This window comes from Cibotium barometz, chromosome 17 (assembly GCF_041138505.1).
Source record: "Cibotium barometz isolate CiBa-2024 chromosome 17, ASM4113850v1, whole genome shotgun sequence".
Classification (NCBI taxonomy): domain Eukaryota; kingdom Viridiplantae; phylum Streptophyta; class Polypodiopsida; order Cyatheales; family Cibotiaceae; genus Cibotium; species Cibotium barometz.
Genome location: NC_141062.1, coordinates 24,089,863 through 24,100,121, shown reverse-complemented (window position 1 = coordinate 24,100,121; position 10,259 = coordinate 24,089,863). Strand labels below are relative to the sequence as shown.

At 38.2% G+C, this 10,259-nt stretch overlaps 1 protein-coding gene across 2 annotated transcripts in view; it reads right to left on the bottom strand.

Moving 5' to 3' along the window:
- Positions 1-253: 253 nt before the first annotated feature.
- The window catches only part of LOC147629806 (agamous-like MADS-box protein AGL14), a 94,257-nt gene continuing 84,251 nt past the window's right edge, over positions 254-10,259 (bottom strand). The window contains exons 3-7 of one of the 2 annotated variants that reach the window (XM_086811326.1): positions 1,593-1,654; positions 1,133-1,232; positions 992-1,033; positions 854-895; positions 254-717 (exon numbers count right to left, since the gene is read on the bottom strand). In XM_086811326.1, coding sequence (XP_086667452.1) covers positions 520-717; positions 854-895; positions 992-1,033; positions 1,133-1,232; positions 1,593-1,654 — 444 coding nt within the window. In that variant the 3' untranslated portion in view covers positions 254-519. The remainder of the gene's footprint in view (positions 718-853; positions 896-991; positions 1,034-1,132; positions 1,233-1,592; positions 1,655-10,259) is intronic. The other variant, XM_086811327.1, reaches the window with a different exon arrangement.

Genomic DNA, 10,259 nt, shown 5'->3' with positions numbered 1-10,259 from the left:
AATCACTAGAATTAGTACAAACGCCGGGATTTAGGACGAAATCGTACAAATTTTGTCACTTAAAATTAAAGCAAAGTGTAATTTTAGCATAGAGATTTCTGAATTTGTTATGTGCGCAGTGGTACCATCAACTGTAGTTATTAGTCGTGTTATCAAGACGACTACGACAATTAAGGTTTCCTGCTAAGGGTCAGAAGACCTTGGTGTAAACATGCTGTGCCTAATTTAGGCGCGGCACAAATAGGTGCTGACATACATGCATGAAGTCTTAATATATTCATGTTCACTAATTAATCCTTAATCTCTGAGAACTAATCCACCAGCTATTCAGCCATCACAAGCAGCAGTTGTACGAAGGCACCACAAGGCAAAATAGTTATAAGTCCGTTTGTCTCACAAATAGAAGATAAGAAACTTGAAGGAGCCCTAAACTCTTTTCAGAAATGTCATTAAAATCTTTGTGTGCGTAAGCCATGTTGCTAAAGCATCTACGTAGATTCATTAAGTAGCATGAACTTCTTATCTCGAAGAGTAACCACCACCAATTGCAAGCTGAAGGGTACTGCCATCAGCACTCTCGTCTAGTGATTTATTGTGTTGCATGAGAGAGGCTTCATGTGCAGCTCTTGACGTTGAGCAACATTGAGCACTCAACCTCCCTAATTGAATATTACCTTTGCAGCTTCCTGTTGCAGCTGGTGCTTGCAGCACAGCAAGCTTTCACCAAGATAGAAGGTCATGAAATAAAAATACACTACACATTTAAGAAGAATTGGGCTCTACAATAATAATAATGTAATGAATTATTGCAGAGCAATTATATATCATGTGCTTATGTTATAATAGAGCTTACCTTGGATCTCAGTGTTTCATGCTCTGCTACAAGCAAGCGCTCCTGAAGGGCAGAAGAATCTAATGAGCTACTACTAGAGTTTTGCTAATGCACTGTTGTCTAGGAGTAGCAGCAAGCAGCAGAGCTGAGAATATGCACCTTGTTACGGAGATCTTCAACCTGTTGCATGAGCAGCTGTGTCTATTCACAAAAGGAATGCTAATTAGTGTTAGCTTCACAATATTATATATCGCCCAATCGACTTCTGTGGAATTTAAAAAAAAAAGAATTTGAAACTACCTTTCGTCCCCTCACTCGACTTATGCCAGATTCGAGTTTGCTTTCGAGCTTTTGCAAGTTCCTTATTTGCAAGCTTTCTATATTCTCACCCAACATGTTTCTTTTAAATACAAGGAAAAAGAACACATAATTAGAGGTGGTGTTAGGGGCTATTTTTAGCTCAATGGCTATTTTATAAGGGTCTTCGAGACTGTTGGGTTGTTTCACCAAAAACTTCTTTTGTGAGGGAGATCGATATATATTCTCGAACGCACACACCTCACGTAGCCCTGATGGCGTCGGACCCGGCGGGTGCTCTCGTTGTTGGAACCCAACCATTCTACCAACTCAACTACGGACCCGTGGGCTTAGTAGGTTGTAAAAAAATTGTCCAAATCTCTAGGCTTTAGTACGTTCTGGAAGTAGATTCATCACAAGTACATTACATACTCATCATAGTTTGGGGTTTCCACGCTCTTACCTATGCGTTTCTTCCAAGTGAGCTATTTCGTTTCTCATTCGATTAACCTCATGTTTCCAGAACTGCAACCAAACAGTATGAAGCTTCGTTATTGTACGTTAAGTTGCTCAGAATTCAACATTAAAAAAATATCCGAAGCACTATTATCGTCTCACTGATACACGTGGACATTCAAGCATTAGGCTATATATAAATCACAAATAGTTCATTAAACACAAAAAAGTAATACAATAATAGCAAGCACAAAGTAGAAAAACCTATCAATAGAAACATAGCATTCTTAACATAGGAAATGCAAAAGTTCCATTTTCACTCTCTTCCCCTTGATGAGGATGAAATGAGAATGCAAAAAGGAAATAGGTGGACTCTTTTAGAGTTGGAGATTTTGTTAAGAAGACATGTAGGGATGTTTATAATAATAATAAAAAGTGTTCAATCATCACCTTTAAACTCAATCAAACCCTATCTAAAATCTTTTATATAGAATAATCTAACTTTGACTCTCCACCATTCAATGAAAGTAAACTTAACAGCTGTGATCAAATTTGTGGTCACACTTTTTATTTTTTATTATAAAAATAATGATAACCATTGAAGTTTCAAATACATAAAGAGTAAAATAGAATAATTTTTTGAGTTGAAGATGTTCATTCTATCTCTAAGACAAACAACAAGCATAAAATGATTGGGGATAATAAACTTTAGTATGGATGATGATTTTTGGTAAGAAAGAGATTGATTTTTAAGGTCAAGATAGAGGATTAAGAGAAGTTACTTTGAAGGGAAATAGAGAGGCCTTAGAGAAGTCAAGAGACACAAAGCCACATTTAGTTCTAAAAGAGAGAAACAACAGGGTCTACAACCAATTGGGGATAAGATCCATTCATATTTGTAAGTTTTTCAGCCATTCTTTTACTATCTATGGTAATAATATCATGGAAAATAATATAATACTTCTTAAAAAACATAAGAATTATGAATGCGCGCGCGTGTGTGTGTGTGTGTGTAGATAGAGAGAGAGAGAGAGAGAGAGAGAGAGAGAGAGAGAGAGAGAGAGAGAGAGAGAGAGAGATTGTGCTACTATCTACATAGCGCTACATAGCGAAAATATGGCATATGAGACACGGACATACAAAAATAGGAGCAAATTGATATGTGGGCAATGATGGGAACAAAAAAAAAAGGTTTAGAGAGTAAGCTCCTCTAATATTTGGTCCCACCTTTGTAACAAAGGTAGTGATGGCAATAAGTGGACCCCTTTTCAATCACGAGGAAATTGTTGATGTTAGTATTCCCCAAATATGTTGGGAAAGCATAAATTGACAGCAGCATATGTTCGTTTTTGCCACACCTTGTAACTCTAAGCCATCTAATCTTGATTCATTTTTTGCACAATAATGAACTTTAAACCCCCATTGTACCATATATTCTTCCACAAATAATCTTTTAAACACAATAAAAGTAATAGAATAATAGCAAGCACAAAGTAGAAAAATCTATCAATAGAAACATAGCATTCCTAACAGAGAAAATGTGAAAGTTTCATTTTTTCTTTTTGTCCTTGATGAGGATAAAACAAGAATGCAAAAAAGAAACAAGTGGACTCTTTTAAAGTTGGAGATTTTGTTAAGAATACATGTAGGAATGTTTTTAAAAAAAGTTGTCAATCATCACTATTAAACTCAAATAAACCCTATCTAAAATCTACCCAATAACTATGGTCACACATTTTTTTTCCTTTTTATTATATACAATAATCTAAATTTGAATATTCACCATTCAATGAAACTAAACTTAATTTTTGATCAACTTTGCGGTCACAATTTTTCTTTCCTATTATTATAACAATTATAATAACCACTAAATTTTTAAATACATAAAGAAGAAAATATAAAGAAAAAAATAGAATAATGTTTTCAAGATGGAAATGAGGAAGCACGCATCCATGCGAGCGACTTCGCCCCTTCTATAATGAATCCTCATGCGAAGGACAACTAGGTTGGTCATATTTCTAATTCTCTTAAATATGAGCAACTTCTTCCTTTAGGTAATAAACTTAAGACTCTTAGGTATAGCAAGATTGCATCCCTATTGGTTAAACCTATAACTATTACGACTAGCATTGTAGAAGCATTGCACCTCTCTTTTGAGTTAAGTAGCCAAAAGGATTAAGGCTCTGATATAGAGAATTGCCACTTCCGTCCTCCTCTATGTCCTTAAATAAGACTAGAAAGTAAAATTGTGATTAAGTAATCTTACTCCAGAATACTTTATGGTTCTTATTCGTATTGTTGACAAGGATTGTAGCTAAGAAGATGATGTTTTCTTATTGCTCAATGAATTATTGGAAAGAAAAGAATGTTTTCTCAATTTCAATGGATATGTTTGCTGGTTTCATTGCTAATCTATAGGTACATCTTCCCCCCTACTTAGCTAACTCTGCTCTCTTTTGCATAGTCCACAGACGAGATTGTAGCTAAAAAGATCATCATTGTATTTGATTTTTTCTTATTGTTCAATGAATTATTGGAAAGAAAATAATGTTTTCTTAATTTCAATGGATATGTTTGCTGGTTTCATTGCTAATCTATAGGTACTACATCTTTTCCCCTACTTAGCTAACTCCACTCTTTCTTGCATAGTCCACAGGCGGAGGTAGTAGCAAGATCAAGAGTTGGCCCAGGGAAATCCCCTCCTATGCCACTGGGAATCAGATTTCTACCCTGTCATCAGGGGGTGGACATGTGATTATGATGCTACCTAGTTCTGCGGGCTGAGGCTAGTGCGGTGAATTAGTCAACCTCATGATTTAACATCCCCTCTAAGGAGCGGGAGGGTTTGGTACAAGCGACATGACCTGAGGGGGTGACAGACTGGCTTGGCCCTTGTTGACTAGTCAACAACGAGGGAGTATGGTCTATGAGGTATGCCCAACTGGATTAGGATAGAAGTATGAATTCTAGATCATTGGTGGTTTGGTATTGTCTATGGACATTGATATAGAAGCCTAGATTTGGCTGTTGACTCGGTTTTAGGATCTCTTTTGTGAACATTTTTACTATAAGAACTGTCTGATGCAAATATTGTTATTTTCAAAGGGTGTTTTAAGGAACATTATGGAACGTCTTTAATGAAAGAACCTATTTTTATATGTTTCACAGTGTGGTAGGACCTAATAAGATAATAAAAATGAATGGGTGAGTGGGTGGAAAGTTGTTGGAATATATGATGTACAAGTGATAAAGGGTGAGAGAAAGAGGTCATGTAGATGTGAACACACCCCAAATAAAGTGGGCATGTGGGTGGAAAAGGGATCTAAGGTTGGCCCACCAACCCTAGCCATTGGTGGATCTTATATAAAGGAAGAAGGTCAAGCCAACTTTGGAGTGGCTCAAATATCTGAAGGTAATATAGAAGCTTTCTATACGTCTTGTGTTCTTTCTCTCTCTCATATATGTTGCTCTATCTTGCCATCCACTATTGCTTCTATTGTATAGACTCATAATTTTCACATGGTATTAGAGCCTTGCAAAGGCCAAGTTCCCCTTTAATCCCCTTTTCTCTCTCTCTCTCTCTCTCTCTCTCTCTCTCTCTCTCTCTCTCTCTCTCTCTCACTATCATAAGCCATTCACATCCTCATTAAGGACGGTGGTAGAAGAAGCTGAGAAGCAAAAAGGCATCAAGAAGGAAGGAAACAAAAGAGCTTGATCAAAGAGGAAGTTCCATCATCATCAACAAGCTCTTGAAGCTTGGAAGACCAAGAAGAAGATGATCCTCATCACCGGCAAGAATAAGAAGAAGAAGAAGATGATGAAGGAGAAGAAGAAAAACACAAATTTCCACCAAGGAATTCTGACCTTTTTTCCATCAATGATCTTGAAGTGTTGGAGAGGTGAAGAATAGGTAAGTGGCTGAGTATATATGCTATTTTTTTATTCACAACAAAAGAAGGTGGAAAGACAAAGGAAAAAAACGGTTCATTTATGGAGCCATCCGTCCGTCTCTGCATTTTCATCGTCTACATCACCGTTCGTCTGCATCTATCACCTTGTGTATGGTGGTTCCTATTGCTTAAGAAATAGCTTTGTAAGCTACAACAAGCACAGTTGGCAAAGCTACATCAACTAAGCAACCTCAATACCGCACGCATTACGACGAGCATCAATCGCATGCATCACGACGAGCATCAAGCACAAGCAAAACATTCTACATTTGTTTTTAGAAAAAACGCCACTTTCTAAGTTTTTTAAAAGCCTTGCATTTTTTTATCAAAGGTTTTTTTAAGAAAAAAAAAACCCCCTTGTCTGAAGGACTCTATACTTTCTACAAGGTTTTCTTTAAACCTTTCGTTCTACAATTTTCCAACTAGTTTTCTCTAAGCACTCAAAGGTTTTTCCTCATTTCTTTCAAGCTTGAGACAAGCAGAGGAAGAAATTATTTTGGCTGTTCTCACTTGGAAAGTACAAGGTATGCACGATTTTTGAAACCAAGAAAACCATCGCATCAAGCATGAAATCCGATCCTAAATGTTTTTGATGAACTCATGTGCATGGATTCAATCATCTACCATATTGTAATGGAGTTAGACATTGCCCTTTGATCACATTGGTCTATTATTTTTGCATCATGATGAAGTGGAAAGCTGGAAGCAAGAAGCATATTGGAAAGCACATTTATAATCTATTAAAACATGGGTGTCAACCATGTGTTGGTCTATGTGGCATCTAGACTAAAGAAGCTAGCATGATTTGGAAGTAGATATATACGCATGAGAAGCATGTCTACCATGAGAAAGGATTGGAGAAGCACGAAGATACAACCAATGAAGCTAATGTAATGAGGAATGGTACATCCAAATCCCACTTGAAAATTCTTTTGCAAGAAGATGGTTTCATCAAAGCGAAGGAGGAACAAGGGTGGTGCATGAAGCCACTATGGAAGAGATGGTACCAAAGATGTTAATAAGGTTGAGGGGAATTTTGTAAGTTCCTCACATGACAAGCAACTCTTCTAGTTGAAGAGTGAATCATGTTTACTAGAATTAGGAGTGAACCACATTTCTCTATATAACTCATCACTTTTATAAAAGCCTAATTTATAAAGGATACCTACCTTATCTTCTATCCTATGATTGAGAGGGTGTATTTTTTGTTCTTGTATGTCCAATGCTCACCTTGCTCTATTTTTGGCATTGTCCCATGGTGGCATTGAGAGGGGATGTTGAAGTATATGATGTGCAAGTAATAATTGGTGAGAGAAAGAGGTCATGTAGGTGTGACCACACCCCAAATAAAGTGGGCATGTGGGTGGAAAAGGGATGTAGGGTTGGCCTACCCTAGTGGTGAGAGAAAGAGGTCATGTAGGTGTGACCACACCCCAAATAAAGTGGGCATGTGGGTGAGAGAAAGAGGTCATGTAGGTGTGACCACACCCCAAATAAAGTGGGCATGTGGGTGGAAAAGGGATGTAGGGTTGGCCTACCCTAGCCCTTGGTGGAACCTATATAAAGGGTAGGAGGCTTCACGTTTTGTAACACAATCAAGACATTCACAAGGAGAAGATCAAGTCAACTTTGAAGTGGCAAAAATAGAAGATAATATAGAAGCTTTGTATACATCTTGTGTTCCTGCTCTTTCTCATATATGTTCCTATATCTTGCCATCAACTATTGCTTCTATTGTGCATACTCCCCATAATTTTGACAAAAGTGGGTGGAAGGATACCCCGACGGTGTCATCCTATGGATGGGTGGACCCGATGAGTCAGGTAACTTTCTAATAGATTTATTAGTTATAATCTATAATAAAAATAGGGCCTCAAATAAGTTTTATTTCAGGGAAACGAGCCAATGACCACCACAGTCACATATAGAACCACGTTTCTGGGCTAAGAAACTCTGACCCCCAAAATGGCCAAAACGCCAGAAACGCGTTTAAGAAAGAAAGATTTTTTTTCATTTCTGGGCTAAGAAACTCTGACCCCCAAAATGACCACCACAGTCACATATAGAACCGCGTTTCTAGGCTAAGAAACTCTAACCCCCAAAATGGCCAAAACGCCAGAAACGTGTTTAAGAAAGAAGGATTTTTTTCGTTTCTTAAAAAAAATTTACAAATTTTATCTAAGTTTGTTTTTTAATGTTTTACTCTCTCTCTCTCTCTCTCTCTCTCTCTCTCTCTCTCTCTCTCTCTCTCTCTCTCTCTCTCATAGGTCATTTTGGCCTTTTGAAGACGTTAATCTCGGGGCCTCCACCTTCCAAAAAAGTTTGTATCACGTGCGTTCAAAGGCATATTTTAAAACCCCTCTGTAGCCTGATTTCCCCTATTTTATGCATACCTCCTATTACTTTTGCAATATATTATTATAACCCTCCTGTACTTTTAAAATTTCCAGCTCATAGAATTTTTTCCCCCCTCTAGTATATTTAAATTTAAAGATATCACGCCCCTTACAATTGAAAAATGTGATCACAAGAATAATCGATAAGCCTTTGTCAACTTGCATATGCTACTACATCTAGAAGGATGCCGTCATGTTGTACACATTCTCACCTTGACCTTATCTTGGAATTTGTGCATTCCAAGAGAAAACAAGGGAGATCCTTAAGAACATGTCCTTTCTAAATGCCTTGAAAGAAGGCCAGCATGCAGACTTAGTGAGATTATCAAGGTCTTCCTAGAAAGTAGGAATGCAAGTTTATTGAAACAAAGAATTGAATACCATGGATGCCCCCATGGTTATTCACATTGTAGTGCCATTTTAATAAGGGTTGTCTCTTTCTAGGTGGTTATGGGAGAACAAACAAAAGGATCCTCTTACCAACTCTAAGATGTAGTAGTGCATTCTTGTTGCCTACAATTTACATATAGGATTAAACCTAACAATTCTCTTCTAGTATCATAGGAAGTTTTAGACAAAATCCCACTATGATTCCTGCTTCGCAGACTACAACAACATGATGAGCTTATGCATACCTACATGGTGCAGTTGGGGATAAGGGATTGTTGGCCCCCAGGATACCCTACCCCCAACCAGACCTATCTAGGTATGTGGTTCCTTCTATGCAAAATCTCATGATGTTGAATGCTATCAAGAAAAACAAAGCGAGAGAAGCTCTTTTCCCACAAATGAGAATGTCAAACACGGCTTGTGTATGTGAAGTTGGAGCACGGTTTGCAACCTCATACATCCTCACAAGAAGTTTTAGGCATTTTGGGAAAAAGGCCTCTTTCCCTTAGTTTTTCCCTATAGTTTTCAACATCACGAGCTTCCGTAGGGAAGGCACTGCATACCTAGCTAGGTGTAGTTGGGGGCAAGGGAGTGTAGGAGCCCCTATCTATCACAAGAAGTTTTAGGCATTTTCACTATGATTCCCACATTGAGGATTGCGACAACATCATGAGCTTCCTCAAGGTGAGATGGAGCATACCTAGCTAGATGCAGTGGAGGGCAGGGGGTTGCCGGCCCCCCTGAAGGAGGGGGCTGACACCCCCTGCCCCACAACGCATGCAAAGCCTCATTTGTAGAAGCTAATAATGTTGCACACTATAGGGAAACATAAGGGAACGCCTCTTTACCACATGGGAAAATGCCCAAAACTTCTACGCGGTGCCTTCCCTATGGACACTCGTGATGTTGTCGTAATGCGCAAAGTGAGAATTATAGTGGGAACTTGTCTAAACTGTGCTTGTATCCAAACCAATATCATAAGCATCAATTTATAATAAGCATTGGCCTTCAACTATATGCAGGGCATGATGTGATGATGCCACAATAGCGTTAACCTTGGACTATATACAAGCCATTAGAGTGAAGAGTGAACCCACAGTAGAATAGATTATACAAGGGGATTTGAAAAAAATCAGAGCACAAAGATAGAGAAAGGGGGAAGAGGCGTCCAAAAGGAAGGAGGGAGTAGTAAAGAGAGAGCATCATTACGTGAGATGTTTCTTTATTGCTTCTCTCTTTTACAGCAACTAATTTAAAACACTTCACTTCAAATTTAAAAAACGTTAAATAGAGTGTGGAGCAAAAAAAGAACTTTAAAGTGTGGGGCCAAAAAACACTACTAGATTTGAACCCTCTACCTAGACCCCAACAAAATTATGTCATACCACTAGAATAGTACCCTACTTCTGAAGTTTCGTGAATAAAAACACTCCTTATTTTATTTTTTCCGGGCACAATTGTAATACCCCTCCTTTCTTTTTAAAACTGTAAGTGAGATTTATATTAAAACCCATCCTTTTGAACGCACGTGCTACACCTACAGGTCTATAAGGTGGAGGCCCCGGGACGTTAATATATCATTTCATTTCATTTCTCTCTCTCTCCGCATGCAGCCCAAACATCCTCTCTCTCTCTCTTGCATGCAATCTGCAGTCACCTCTCTCCTCCTCCTTCTCTCTCCCCAAATTTCTCACTCCCCAATATTCCCAATTCCCTAAATTCTCAATTGCCCAATTTCTCATCTGCAAAAACCCTGAAACGTCAAAAACTTCGAAACGTTTCTGGTGACTATGGTGGCCGCGCCAAGTATGAAAAAGAGAAAAAAGGCGTTGGCTTCTATGAACCAAGTGTGGACTTGTTCTATCCTTAATCACGCACATTGAGTGCCGTTCAATCAGAGGAATAGATTCTTGTAGAATGAATACATTCTCCTTGCGA